General features: G+C 39.2%; 1 protein-coding gene across 2 annotated transcripts; it reads right to left on the reverse strand.

The window, feature by feature from the left end:
- Positions 1-612: 612 nt before the first annotated feature.
- On the reverse strand, positions 613-5,804 carry SFR1 (SWI5 dependent homologous recombination repair protein 1). 2 transcript variants are annotated; one of them, XM_021943652.2, is made up of 4 exons: positions 5,611-5,804; positions 3,931-4,052; positions 2,913-3,323; positions 613-1,492 (listed from the first exon to the last, which is right to left on the reverse strand). In XM_021943652.2, exons 2-4 carry the CDS (start codon positions 4,024-4,026, stop codon positions 1,301-1,303), a joined length of 699 nt encoding a protein of 232 aa, XP_021799344.1. In that variant the 5' UTR covers positions 4,027-4,052; positions 5,611-5,804; the 3' UTR covers positions 613-1,300. The 2 variants fall into 2 exon arrangements, with proteins under 2 accessions (XP_021799344.1, XP_021799343.2); XM_021943651.2 differs by lacking the exon at positions 5,611-5,804 and adding an exon at positions 4,807-4,922.
- Between the last annotated feature and the right edge of the window lie 9,762 nt (positions 5,805-15,566).

Raw genomic sequence — 15,566 nt, forward strand, 5'->3', positions numbered from 1 at the left:
TCAGGGACTGGCCCAGCTTGGGTCCTATCTCCATACATGGCCAAAATGATAGGTACAATTGTATAACTTGGCAGCAGAAACCCAACCCCTGTGGAGGTGGGTTTATAAACAAAATAAACAACCTAAATTTAATCTATTTCACAGATGAAGCTAGAAAGGCAAACAAATGTAAAGAACCTTATATACCATGATACCTTGATGTGGGCGGGAGATAAGGAAATGTAGTTTTATAAGAAATAGATGGTTTAGCCAGGCGCAGTGGCTCACGCCTGTAATCCCAGCACTTCGGGAGGCCGAGGCGGGTGGATCACCCGTGGTCAGGAGTTCAAGACCAGCCTAACCAACACGGGGAAACCCCGTCTCTACTAAAAATACAAAATTAGCCAGGGTGGTGGCACATGCCTGTAATCCCCGCTACTCGGGAGGCTGAGGCATGAGAATCGCTTGAACCCCAGAGGTGGAGGTTGCAGTGAGCTGAGATTGTGCCATTGCACTGTAGCCTGGGTAACAGGAGCAAAACTCTGTCTCAAAAAAAAAAAAAAAGAACAAATAGATGGTTGTTTCACTAAATCATGAGTATGAGAAACAAATTTGAAGAGACAGGGAAGAATATAGTTTTGGACATATGAGTTTAATTACCTGCTAGATTATCATATGGAAATATGTGGTAAATGGATGGAAACAAGGTGCATAAACTTAGGAGGCAGAAATTTTTAAACTTTAGGTTTAGACATTTACCAGAGTGGACAATTTTTAACATTTAAAATAAAACTTTTTGCCACAAAAAACAAATGTATTAAAACTAGTTTCCAGAACTGCCCAAATGACTTTTTAAACATGATTTAAATGTCAAGTTTTCTTTGGCAAGTCTATCCAAAATACGAATTTTCCTTTTAGAAGTTAGTTTATAATTTATATATTAGAGTGCCCTTAATTGATGTTCATCGGGATACATTCCTCTGAGCCCTAATGGTTTTGGGAAGCCTAGGCGGGTGGATCACCTGAGGCCAGAGTTCGAGACCAGCCTGGCCAACATGGTGAAACTCAGTGTCTACTAAAAATGCAAAAATTAGCCCGGCGTGGTAGCAGGTGCCTGTAATCTCAGCTACTCGGGAGGCTGAGGCAGGAGAACTGCTAGAACCTGGGAGGTGGAGGTTGCAGTGAGTTGAGATCACGCCATCGCACTCCAGCCTGGGTGACAAGAGCGAGACTCAGTCTCCAAAAAAAAAAAAAAAAAGTGCCTAAATATCTTTTAATTAAGTTGTCATTCTCAAAGATATTCTGGAGCAAAAATCAGGAATTAAACATCTATAAATTCTTCTTCACTTCTGTTATAGTGCAGCAATTTATCATCTAACCCATAGTGGTCTATCAATTGAGTAAGGCTCAGTTTCTTGTTCTCTTCAGACACAGCTGACTGCAACTCATAAAGCAACAGCTGGCTACAACTTCTCCACTTCTTTATTAACAACTGTAACTGAGACAGATCATTCTGAAACAGAAAAAAAAAAAAAACATGTATGTATGTCAATAACTAGTCATGCTAGTTCAACTTAATTAAAGTTGTTAAATTAGTGGATGTGCAGGTTTAAAGGCTAACATACACTGGGATGAATGGGACTTCTATCTAGGAAAAAGTAGGATGGTCATATGTAGAATGGTTACAATGTCATTCAACTTGAGTTCAATGGCTATTTTGTTGGCTCACACTCTGGACCATCCTTATGATAAGGGAAAAATCAAATCATTAAATTGGGCCAAAACTATGTCAAGAAGCAGTAATACAGGGAAAAATCTACTCTATTACAACTGTACCTTTTTAAAAATGACACTATACTGTACTTTCCACTAAATTTTGCTATGAACCTAAAACTGCTCTTTAAAATTACAATATTCTAGTTAAAAATATTTTTTTAGGCTAGGCATGGTGGCTCACACCTGTGATCCCAGTACTTTGGAAGGCCAAGGTGGGAAGACTGCTTGAGCCTAGGAGTTCAAGACTAGACTGTGCAAAATAACAAGACTATCTCTACAAAAAAATAATTTAAAAAAATTAGCCAGGTGTAATGGCACATGCCTGTAGTCCCAGTTACTAGGGAGGCTGAGGTGGGAGGATCACTTGAGCCCAGGAGTTCAAGGCTGCAATAAGTTATGACTGTACCACTGTACTCCAGGCTGGGTAACAGAGACCATGTCTCTAAAAAGAGAATGAATAAATAAAATACATTTTTTACTCCTAAATTTTAAAATACATTCAATACTCCTAAATTTTATTTTTAAAAAACCCTAAAATTTCAAGAGAACAAATGAGATATGCTATCTCATCATTTATTCCACATAGTTGGGGGAAAATGAGCTATTGCATATATATGAATTTTCCAGGTAATAAAGGTTATCTCCTTCCATGTACTCAAGTTCTATTTAATTCAACCTATATGAGTTGAAATCTAAAATCTAATATATATTTGTTTTTTTCTCAAATAATATGGCTGAATCACATTAATTATTTGGGGGAGACACAAGATCATAAATAAAATACCTTTTATTGTACTCTACAGCCCATTTTTAGTTTTACTAATTGACTGTCAGCTTTCACTTCTGTTCCCGTCGTACTTGCATCTAACATTTAATACTTCTAATATTGCTGTGGGCTAGAAACTAGAGAGAAAAGTTTAACTGCATATTAAATAAGAGCTGAGATTCTTAAAAAGTTTTACCTGGTGTTTAAGGGCCTTTTCTACTCTAAATCTGGAGTTGAATTAAAGTTGTTGGAACCCAGGTTTCTGAATATTTGGCTTATTGCTTATTATGATAAAAAAACAAACACACACCTTATTTTCTATTTTTGAAATTACTTTCCTGCAATTTATGTAAAAATAAAAATGATACAATGGTCCCGAAATTCTTCTCACCTTTGATCTATACATTTTGACTAGTTTTAGCCTCCGAAGAAGGTCTTCTTTCTCCTGAACCTGCTTCACCAATTTGGCTTTTTCATCGTTTAATCTTTGTTTAGGAAGATTCTCATTCATGAACTCATTTTGGAGAGCACTGCATGATCCAGAATGAAGTGACTGAGATTCACAGACACTGAGATTCTTCAAAGTATTTTTCAAATTTGTATTTTCTTCAAATTCACTATCTATGTGTTTAAAACTTTCTTGAAATTCCAAACAGTTTTCCTCTGTGGAAGATGCTGGTTTGTCTGAAAAGGTCTGATCATTTTCTTCACTCTCTACTTTAAGACGTTTCACCACATTGTAACAGGAATTAAATGAAGATCTTGTTTTCCTTAATCTTTCTCTAAGTGTTGCACTCATAGGCTATAAAGAGCATAAAACATTAAAAATGTGAATCAAGAAAAACATTCTTGATGTCAATAAATCACCAGAAATAAAGGCCTTACATTTCTGTGCTAGACACCACTAGATGGCTTTCTGTCTCCACATCTAAAGAAGGCATCACAAAATGTCTTTAATTTCTGGAAGCTCCATTTGTTCTATTTCCTTTTTACTTCAGCAAGATCAACACCTTTCTAAAAGTGTTGAAAGGTTTATCCCAGTAATCAAGGAACATTTGTTCAGTAACAAGCACATGCCTGACGGTACTCCAGGTGCTTCAGAATTACAGAGTAAGGAAAAGACCTAGACCCTGCCACTAAAGACCTTCACAATATTGCACAGATTCTAACTTTCTCCATTAATCTGAAACTAACTGAAATGAATTGATTCAAGAGGAAAATATGGAAAGGGGCTGGTGGGTGTCATATATGTGACCTTAGAAGAAAAACATAAAATTGTTTAATAAAATGTCTACTTATTTATGCTACACATTATGTTAATTAACAACCTTCAGTAGAATTTAAACCACCACTGCCACAATACTTAGAAACACACAATGGATCCACTGGAAGGACAAAGATTTTCATACTTGTTTTCGTGAACTATTTGTATAGGGAGATGATGGATTCGCAGAGGCCTGAGGAGTGCTAGGTAAAACCACAGCTGAGTCTGACGAACTTTCCATCTTGAAAGTGAAATCTTGGTTTTTCTCTAAAAAAGAAAAATTATTAAATGAGAATCAAATTAGCCACACCTCTCCATAGTCGATTTTTATCAAAGAATATATTTTATTGGTGTACAAAGCATCCACAAGTAAGCCAGATATTTCCTCTAATTTCACTTTGTAATTCATTATTGTTCTTTTTGCAGTTTTCCATTTGCCTTCCCACAAAGGGACCACTAAGATTTTCATGACACATCAACCAGCTAGTATCTCATAGTCACAACTCTCCTTGTTTTCTTTTCATCCACCAAAATATATTCAAATTCTGCCTTGGAAGAAGGGAATAACAGCTTTAGATAATCAGGAATTCTTTATGATGACAGCTTCATAATTCAAGAAGATATAGCCGAAACCTTGACTCAAAAACAATAGGACCTGAATGTCACCATCCTGAACTCTACAAGCTGTGACTAGAACCCGTTACCCTGCCGGCCCGAGGCATAAGAAACACAGCGGAGATGCATTTACGCCCTTTTAGTTTAAGCAGCGAATAGGCACTGAAAAGGAGAGTGGACTGAAATTGCTTTCTCCGACAAAGGCATCAACTTTTGAGAGGCAAACCAGGGGCGGGAGTAGTCCCCTCCTTCCCCCCATTGCAGAAAGCCCACTAGATCCCCGAAGACCCCATGCATGAGGTGAGGTTGAGTTCCCCAGACCCGGAAAAGGAGCTCAACTCGACTCCACAGCACACTCCCGGGGAAGCCCAGGTCTCAGGTAACCCCCTTCCCCTCAGCTGAGTACCTCCCTCCGCCATTCACAGCGAGAGCAAAAAGCGCGCGCAGCTGCGGCCGTAAATCGATCCTGTGGCAGGGGCGGGGCCGTGCGGCTGGCGTAGAAGACGCGCAATTGGCCAGACTGACTAACGCGCGAGACGCCGCTTCACTCAACGACTCAGAGCGGCGGGACTGCGCGCGCGCCTCCGCCAGCCGGCGGTTGGGGCGGGGCTTGGCCACACGATAGGCGGCCTAAACGCGTGATTGGCAGAATTAACCGGTGCGCGCGGCTCTCCCCGCCCAGCGCCCGAGGGCAGCGGGAGTGCGCGCGCGCGGCCGTGATCCGCAGCAGGTCTTCGGGGCGGGCGAAGCTGAGCTTTGGAACGACCAACCGATCCTGAGGGGGGCGCGCTTCCGTTCGCGGCTTCTCTTGTCTTATTTTCAACCGCCTTCCCTTCAGGCTTCCTTGTTTTTGTGCGTCTGTGAAGTGCGCCTGAAAGTGCCTCCCCCTACCCCCGCCAGCCCGCCGCCTCCATTCTGTGGCTCCAGTCAGTCTCCTCTCCCCGCTCGTCACAGAAAAGGCTTTCCTCAGATGTGGCGCGGCCAGAAGCCGCACGGCTGGCTGCATGTTAGATTTACAGCTTGTGGACTCCCCAGAGGCAGAGACCACAAGAACAGCGTTGGGTTCCCGCCTGTTGAGAATGAAACATGTTAGAAATCTATCCGAGAGTCCTGGCAATTTAGCTGAGCTCATCGCTAGCTTTTTTGGCTGCCGCAAACTCGGCGGTCCCGTCGCTAGGTTTTTTTTTTTTGTAAACAACCGTTTCTGTACCTCAGTATTCAGGCTTCTTAGCGTGACCTCAAATCTTTTACTCAAATCTGAGGGAAAATGTAGCCCAAGGAAGTTTGTTGTGGCGCAACACAGGAAACAGAACAATCATTACATGAGATTGTGTCGGTGCAAAATTCAGATGTTTGAGACCGATAGGGCCTTTGCCGGCCACCGGGCAGCAGCATCCCCAGTCGAGAAAATCCACCCCCCCGACCCCCCGAAGCGTGGCGAGGTTCTGTTGCTACGCGACGACAAAGTTAGCTACACTGGGTGGAGCACTGGGTTTAGGGAAAGAGTTGTGTAACTTCTGAGTCGCGTGGAAGTTGGGAATTTCCAGGGGCTAGTGTTTTCAGTCCTCTTATTGAATGGCCGTTTTAAACATTGATATCGTCTCTTTACTATTAATAACATCTGACAGTAATGGCTTAGAAGTGGCCAGAAGGGAGTTACCTGAGCCTTAAGCAGTCAGGTATAATAATTACAGAACCTGAGGACTACTTAAGGGAATGATTAGGGGCACAGACGTTAGAGTCAAATTGTCTAGGTTCGAATCCTGGCACCCTACTTTATGTTGTGCCTCAGTTTCTTCATCTCTTAATATGGGATTGGAGAATTAAATGAGAACTGGTAAGAGGCAACTAGAACAGAGCTAGGTATCTAGGAAGCAGTAGTTATTTTATATATTCAAGTGTATTCACCATTCCCTAACTGATTTAAAGGAATGTGTCACCTTCACTTACCTTTCACCCCTTGATTTATCTCCCATTCCCCGAAAAAGCACATATATTTTTAAAAGATGCTGTTATCTGTAAGATCCCACACAATGTAAACTATAAATAGCAGAAAATGCAGAGCTTCACATATGATTAGTAATACATATTTCACTCCTAAAAATTTTTTAAATTACATAAGTTAACCCCAAGGAATTTACAAAGTGGAAGACAGAACTCATGATTTTGTGATAAAGGTGTTACTCGTCTCACCAAGCTGCAGGTCTCAGTCTGTATATTTATTTCTCCCTTTACTCATTCATTGGCATCAGTTAATCTCAAAGAAAAAGCATAATGATTTGTCCTGACAGTGGAAGCACAATGCAGACTCTGCATATTCTTTATACCTCCCGGCATAAGGGCGAGTTGTTTTTATGACTGGCTAAAATCAGCTGCTCCCAAATCCTTTTACCTTTACAACCTAAGCTTAGAGCTGTGTTTTTCCTGGCTGCAGAAAGGAAAACAACATCTTGCCTTGCAAATGTTCTGACTTGCTTATTATGTGAACTGGTATCTTAAAATGGAATTATTTGGCCAGATTTTCAAAGAACTTCAGAACAAATACTCAGAAAAACCTGTATTTCAGAAATGTGCATTTGTTGACCTACCTCTCTGGCTTTCATGCATTGTTAGAACTGAATTATCTCCCTATACATAAGTTTGTATTTTACTTAATCTTTTCACGTCACAAATTGGAAACCCAGTTTCCTCGGTTTCATGTCAGATATCTGGAATATAGCCCCTATACTTTTTTTTTTTTGAGACGGAGTCTCGCTCTGTAGCCCAGGCTGGAGTGCAGTGGCCGGTTCTCAGCTCACTGCAAGCTCCGCCTTCCGGGTTTACGCCATTCTCCTGCCTCAGCCTCCCGAGTAGCTGGGACTACAAGCGCCCGCCACCACGCCCGGCTAGTTTTTTGTATTTTTTAGTAGAGACGGGGTTTCACCGTGTTCGCCAGGATGGTCTCGATCTCCTGACCTCGTGATCCGCCCATCTCGGCCTCCCAAAGTGCTGGGATTACAGGCTTGAGCCACCGCGCCCGGCCAGCCCCTATACTTTTAATTGTACCTTTAGATAATGCATATCATACATTTCAGTGTCTTTAGTGACTTGAAATCTATTAGCCTGTGAAGACTTTGGTGTTTCTGACACAGGACATTGTATGTTTCCTATGAAACTTTTCAGGAAGGAAAAAATACTGGCCCAGTGAGCCAGGAAGTAAAGACTCCTTACCCTACCACAGAGAACAATTTAAGCAATAGAATCCAGTAATAATAGTAATTAATATCAACTCAAGTCAGGCTTTCCATGTATTTTAAAATTTCTTCAGTCCCCAAGGCTACTGTTGGCTACTTTATTATTCATCAGGGAGTGGTAAAATGCTTCGTTCTTGTCTGTAATTATTGGTGGGATGATGATGTAGACCTAAAATCTTTATGAGGTTTTTTTTTTAATTTTTTTTGTTCTTATTCTTGTCTAATGGCAAGAAAAGAATAGTAAATAGCCTCTCTTTCTCTGTCTCTCTCTACCTACACACAAACGCACAAACACACGTACTTTTTAGCCACAATTAAAATGTTCATGTTAATTTTTAAATTCTCAGCTTTAGTATTATTTTGTAAATCTTAACAATAGTCTCAAGGTAACCTAAATTATATTCCCATAGACTTTTCTGTATTGACAACATTTTCTGTGTGATGTGGACATAACTAGTATCCATAGGTTTTTTTTAAAGAAACAAAGACATAGGCCGGGCGCAGTGGCTGGTGCGTGTAATCCCGGCACTTTGGGAGGTCAAGGTGGACTGATCACAAGGTCAGAGACCAGCCTGGCCAATATAGTGAAATCCTGTCTCTACTAAAAATACAAAAATTAGCCAGGCCTGGTGGTGGGTGCCTGTAGTCCCAGCTACTTGGGAGACTGAGGCAGGAAAATTGCTTGAACCTAGGAGACAGAGATTGCGGTGATCTGAGATCGTGCCACTACACTCCAGCCTGGGCGACAGAGACTCCTAAAAAAAAAAAAAAAAAAAAAGAAAGAAAGATAAAAATACACACTTCTGAAACTAGGATTAACATCCACTTGGGTCAGGAATTGTGTAAAATCCACATGATTCAGTTGATTTATAATGTCCATTAGGACAAATTAAACAAACTAAATTTAATACAAATTTATAACACAGGAAAATCTGCCAAATTCTCTTAGCTGACTTTCAACACTTCTTATGACAGTTGTACATAAGTTGAAAATACCCTTCAAAAACTCTTCTCTGGGTTTCTCTTGCCATGAATTCAAGTCGCATCTTTTAGACCCATCCATGGTAAAGTGATATTTTAGTGCTCTGTAATTTCATAAATTTCCCTTTGAGAATAGTTGACAAATATTTCTATTTTTTTCTCTATTACCTAGAAGATCTCGTATGGAATTACATAATGTGTAATGCCTGCACTCGTAGAGACTTTGTTACCAAACATCGATCTTTATGATTTAACTATTTCATATTCTTTAGCCAAGATATTCAAGAGTGGGTTTTATTTTAACTTCAAGATAAAAGGGCCATTGACATAGCTGTTAGGCATGCCACAGCAATTGCCTCACTGAGTAGGATGGTTACTTAGATAAGGAGAGGATCAGTATTATTAGCACAATGAAACCTTTCCATCACCAGGCAGCTAGAAAATGTATCTAATAACTAATATTCAGGACAATGTACTACACAAGAACCTAAAAAGCTCTCTTCATCTGAATTTCCTGTCCTTTTATTCTCTCAGATCTGGCATTTTGTCAAATCCATCAGAGACTAGAGAGGCAATAGTGTCTATGATTCACTGCTATTACTGGGTGTGTTCCCTTGGAGAAGAATAGAGTGATTCAGGTTAGATTAGTAATGGTGAGGGAGAAGGTAGGGCCAAGTGGGTGGAGGGGGAGGGATAGTGGCATAGGAGTTAGATTCTTAAAAGGTAATGGGAATAAAAGTACTGCTCAGGGCCACATTCTTCTCATATTCTTTTTAAAATGTCACTCCTGCATTTATTTGGAGGAAAAAAAGGCATTAGATGTCAGCAAATCCTTAAGCAAGAGAACATGTCTTTTAATCATCTTTAACCACCTTGAAGTTTGAGGAAACAACCCCCAAGATAATTTCACAGCATTGAAATCTGTTTAAAGTGCCGACAAACAAGTCAACTCAGTTTTCTCCCCTTGCCTCTCATTCCTGTTTCAGTCTTGAGGGTATGAAAGGTTTCTTCTTGGTGGTATTTTTTAGATCGGGGCAAGGGTGTCTAAGGGTACCAGGAAAATAAGGAATTAAGAGACCATATTCTAGGATACCGTTGATCTTCGTGCTTCTGCTCTTCCACCTCTTGGCAAACTTAGATGATAAGTATAATAGTAGAAAAAATCTGTGAATTTAGCCTAACCAGAAATTTTCTGGCTCACATCAGGAGCTGACAGCTAGACTGAAATTTAATCCTTTTCCCACCACTCTACCAATCAGGAGAAAACACTAAGTCTCCACTCCCAAAGGTGAGGTAACATTACATTAACGCCATCAACCTTTAGGAGCAGCATCAAACCCGCTGAATGCAGAGCCTCTGACCAGGATGTCTGAAACCCCAGTGAGGACCAGGTGGAGAGGCATGATCAAAGATCGGGGAGGTGACTTGAGCAAAGGCACCTCTTCATGGATCCTCTCCCTTCCACCTCCAAGATTGTGTCAAGTGCTCATGTCCCCCATACTGTGTCTAAATTATACCACTTGTGAGTGACAGCAACATCACTCAGCTCTCCACCTCCATGACACATCTGTGGCTACCAACAAATAATGTATAAAGTTTAATGATGATGCTGGTGATCCTCAATTGGCAAGTGATATTATTACTTTTTGATACTAAAAATATGTCTTTATTACAGGTAGGATCTTGGAAAAGAAGTATAGAATAAAAAATCATTCACTCTGACATAGTCCTCTAAGATTTCACCCAGCTATTTAGACTTTATTAGCACAAGATTAAGACAGATAATACTTTTCCTTCAACAATGTAAACCTTTAATTCAAACCTTTCCAAACTGTCCCACCCCACAAAGTTTCCCCTTATGTTCCACTCTGGTTGTTATATCATCTATCAAGCACATTATATAAGCATTTTTCACTTGATTTAAGTACCTACCTTTCAGTCAGCTTGTCCTCTTCTTACAGCCACTTTCAAACCTCTCTTTTATTATTATTATTTTAATCAAGAGAAGGGTGATTTAAACAATTGTTTTCCAACACTCCCTACTACATGGGAATGATGGCTTAATACATCTCCATTTTACTGTTTACTCCCTTTCTTCTGCTCTGATATGACATGATCTACACCCTTCTATGAATGCTGGATATTGAAAACACACCTCTATGTTGCTGAAGGTCTGGTGTGAAGGGAATTCATACTAAGCACAGGAATAACACTCACCAGCAAAGATGGTCTTTAGCATGGTTAGGCTTTTGGAGACCTGTCATTTGGCAAACAGCATCCCATGATACCAAAGAATACAGGTTTGGGTTTTAGAGGCCAGGCAACTAATCACGTCCACATTTGTTAAGCAAATTCCTATGAAACTATAAATTATAAGGTACTCATAGATTAAAAAAAAAAAAAAAAAAAGCAAGCATTACTACAGGTTGGCATTGTCTGAAATGCTTTCCTAGTCTAACTCTGGAGCATTAAAATAGAGATTTCAAACCTGCATGTACAAGTTTAGGATTTTTGTAAAGCTGCCAAATCTTTAATGTAACAATAATTAGCATAAAGCTTGTGCAATTAAGTTGCCCTGAAAAGAATGAGTTTGAATCTTTTGCAAGATGTCTTTTTTAAAAAAAGCATTTTACCAGTATGTATTATTTTCACTCAGAGCCATTTCCCACAGGTTTTGAAGAGATGTAAAGCTGACTGTGTTTTATTTCAATAATTGTCTGCAAGGATAGCAGTTTATTTTCAGTCGCTAGTTTTTGGAGTGAGTCAATCAACCACATTTGCCCACCAATATCTCTATGAATACTTTTCATTTTTATAGTTGAGAAGAATCAGTTTTATTGTTCCCCTCAATCTAGATAAAATTCCTTCATGCTCAGAATGGGATTAAGTCCCCAAATCAAATGTGAGAAAGAGAAATTCAGACATATCAAACAGTAGATGCAGTAAGCCAGTACCTATAGTGACTTGATTTTGATGGGTGAAAAATAGCATGTTATCACAGGTTTGAACCACTACAGGTAAGAATTACATGGACTAATGAGAACACTTACGAAGCTGAAATTAAACATTTGCATACTAAATAGCAGTTCTCAAGGCAAGTCTTAGAAATCCCTCACCTTCCAATCAGTAACTGCTCAAACTGAGATTACAGGAAGCTTTCTTGGACTACTACATTCATAACTGAAGTCAGTTGTCATGAGTGTTCAAATATTTTCTGCCAAGAATTATGCAGGAGGAGAGGGAAGAATTGAGGTAGGGCAGTAGGGAAGGAAGGGAGGGAAGGGAGCTGTATTTACTACATGTTTCTTGCCCTTAAGCAGAACAAAAACTAGTGCTCCAAAATGATGTTTTTCATAACAAATTACTGATTACTAGGCTTGTTTACTCCATACTAAAGTTATTCTGCAGATTTGACCTGTGTTTTGAGGCCTAAGCATCAGCTCAAACATCAAGAATCCTGGGCACACTTAATTTGGGCTAAATTCTGACAAAGTCATGACTTCTTTCTTAATGAGAAATATATTCTTCATGTTCTTAAGGCCTTTTGATACATTTGAATTAAAAGGATTATGGAAGTTCAAGATTTTGTGTTTAATAAACGTATAAGCATGCATTACAGATACATGTGTACTTTCTTAGCACTGGTGGAATATTATAATGATCAGGTTAAACTTGATTATACCTTGTAACTTAGATAAGCCATTTTACAGTAGGTGAAATTTGAATGGGTAAAGCCATAAAGCCACAGAGCTTACTTATTTGGGTTTTTTTTTTTTTTGGTTCTTTTTTGTTTTTCATTCCAAATCTTGTCTTTTTTGAGTTTTGTTGCTGTATAGAGTCAATTGGGGATGAAATGGGCTGTGGTCACAAACTGTGAAGGTAAGATTGCTTAAATCTGTACTAAACATGAGATAATCATGGGTTGTCAGTTTAAATTGAGGAAAATGGGGAAATCTTTGGAATTTTTGTTTGAATACAAGTTTTAGTGAATAAAAATGACACTCATTGATGTTTACAACATTTTTCTCTGATTCATTCATTCTCTTGGAAATATGGCTGCAGCAAGGGATAGGCCTGAGTCAGAGCATCTGAGTCATTTACTGACCCTGTCACTAACAACTAACGAGCTGTATTGACTTTGGGGGTGTCAATTCAGTTTCCTCATCTATAAATTGTGAAGAGAAAAGTTATCTTTCCCTGTCTCTGAGTTAGTTCCTACAATTCCAGGTGGGGTCATTTTGGAACACCTGAAATTACCACTTCCCACCAGATTGTTAAATGAAGTTACGGGTAAAAATTCTCTATAAAAATAACCATTATGATAATATGATAGAAGATGTATTAGGTGCTGTAGATGGAAAAGTAAATATATTCTTTAGGAGTTTACAAGTGGACACCAGTATTTATCACATTGATTAAACCAGAGCCAGCTCTGGGAAAAACTAGCACCCAGAGGTGTTTTTTTGTTTTTTTTTTCCAGTGACCTTTCTTTCCTCTTCGCAGGCCTCCCACATTATCCTAATCCAGCCCTTTCAAGCCCAGGGTTTTGGGCTAACTCTCATCAACCACCTCTTGCCATTGCAGGGCATACTCCAAGTTATTTTGCTTACTTGTACTGTCATCTTCCAGAACTCATGCCCCTATCTTTATTAATATTGGATGCATAGAGTTGGTGCTCAATAAATGTTTTGAATGGATGAATTTCAGAATGAATGGAATAATTATGTAATCAGTAATTCAGAAAGTGAGCATCCCAAACAAAGTAAGAAGAGGAAGTGATGCTGTAGCAGTCTCCAGAGAAGAATATTTTTGATGCAACTGATACCTTGTGGAACAGCTTCTCTAAGGGGAAAACTGTTCCTCAAATCTAATATAAACCTTTCAGCTGTATGTTTTCTAATTATTTCTTATCATTGTTTTGTATTATTCTGTCACTGGACCAAGGAAGATTACTTTTATCAGAGTAGAAACATACACGAAACATGTGGTTCCTTTCCAGATGATGATATTGGCCGTCTTTGAAAGTGATGACTTTTGTTCACAACAGAATGGGTTTTAACAGCTTTGTCTTTTCTCCCTCTTACCCAAATCTTCTGTGAGAAGTAGTATAATTTTTAGTCTACGTAGCCAGGAAATAGAGTGAAAGTAAATCAAGTTTGTGGAAACCAACCATAACTTCAGCTTAAGGAAAAAAGTCAGATACTATAGCAGGAAGTAGATATATGTTGGGTGGTATACAAAGAATACTGACTTTTATTCCACAGTGTATACATGTATCAAAATATCACATGGTACCCCGTAAATATATATAATTATTGTCAATTAAAATAAAATGAAAGTTTAAAAATGAATCCTGATTTTATTAATTCTGCAAACTGTGCTGTATACCTGTAGTACAACTTCTGAAAAAGGTAGAGAAATGTGCATCCTTTCAGGGGTAACATAACAAGGTAAATAAGTTTAATTTTTTTATCTGAAAAATTGAGGTTACTACTTGATTTGCTTCATTTCTCCACTTTATTTGCCTGAATATGTCCTGTCTTTCACTCTTCTTCAACATCACTGCTGCTGTTTGAGCTCAGGTCTGGCCTGCCTGCCTACAATAGCTTCCTGACTGGTTTTCTGACTTCTAGATTTTTCTTCCACTTTTCCTATACCATCCCATTTCCCATGCCCATCAATTCTCTACATTGCTGCTAGAATGAGCTTTTTAAAGATATTAAAATCTTCCAATGACTGTCAATTCTCTTTAGGATAAATCCAAATTCCCTACCAAATCACTCATACATATCTTTCCAGCTTCATCTTGTGCCACTCCCTGTCACCCACCCTGCACACCAGCTTTGCTGAATTATGTACTTAAAATTCCCAGAATGGATAAAGCTCCTCTCCTTATCATCTTGCTACTTCCTTCTGCCTGGAAGACACAGGCATGTGTATGCATGTGCACGTGTGTATGCGTGCATGCACACACACACGCTTTCATCACCTGGCTAATGTCTACTCCCATCTCAAGATTAGGATCTTGTGTCAAAATCCCCACTCCCTCTCACTTGCTTCCCAGTGGCCCACATTCTCCTTTTATTCCTTTCCTCCTCAGAATCTTCTGGCTAGAGTTAGATGCCTTTCCTTTTCCATGGTACCCTATAGGTGTCATAATATATACTTACCATGAGCTATTTGAGAACAGGAACTGTCTTTGATCTCTATATCTGCAACTCCCACAACAAAAAGCTTAGCGGATGTGTTTGGGTTCAAGCAGAAGATGAAGTGCTAAGAATACACAGGGAAAGTGCTAAGAGAGTTCAGAGACAGTTGAGTCAAGGAAGACTTCATGGAAAAAAATGGTATTTGAGTTGTATTTTATTGTCTTCACAACAATCTCGATAGAATCTTTTTGCTTTTCAATCAACATTTTTTTTAAAAAAAAAGTTAAAACTAACTCTGTCAAATATATTATATGAATATACAAACCTGATTACAGAACACAGATCTCCCTTGGGTGGTATAGTAATAGATTTATGCTTGAGAGCTTTTTAAACACCTTCCTGAGGGCTGATTGACAGGTATATATGACATCATAGGTTGGTATTTTCCACTCTTGGTGGGTCATAGAGAAGAAAGCACAAGATAGCAGTTAAGGGAATGTACACTGGAGTTAGACATACCTGGATTTAAATCTCAACTCTGCCCTTATAAAGTCTATTGATGATAATCTCCCTAAATGTTTCCTCATATATTACACAGGGTAATAATATCTACTCCATTAAATGTGATGCTGCAAATAAAGCGATTAACACAGAACTTGGCATATAGTGACACTCAACATAATGGTGGGGAAGGTCATGGTGGTAGAGGTGGTGGTTACCTTGAAGCCAGGGATGGAGACAGGTGGATGGGGCAGTACAAGAGAGAAATGCTTGATGAGAGTTTTCTTATCTCTTTCATTTAG

This window comes from Papio anubis, chromosome 11, assembly GCF_008728515.1.
Source record: "Papio anubis isolate 15944 chromosome 11, Panubis1.0, whole genome shotgun sequence".
In the NCBI taxonomy this organism is placed as follows: Eukaryota; Metazoa; Chordata; class Mammalia; order Primates; family Cercopithecidae; genus Papio; species Papio anubis.

What these genes read in the sequence shown, in the direction of transcription:
- SFR1 (XM_021943651.2), bottom strand. An exon ending in CAAATAGTTCACGAAAACAA is followed by an intron (nt 3,324 to 3,930) that starts GTATGAAAATCT and finishes TGCTCTTTATAG; the next exon opens with CCTATGAGTGCAACACTTAG. An exon ending in TCAAAATGTATAGATCAAAG is followed by an intron (nt 1,493 to 2,912) that starts GTGAGAAGAATT and finishes TTTCTGTTTCAG; the next exon opens with AATGATCTGTCTCAGTTACA.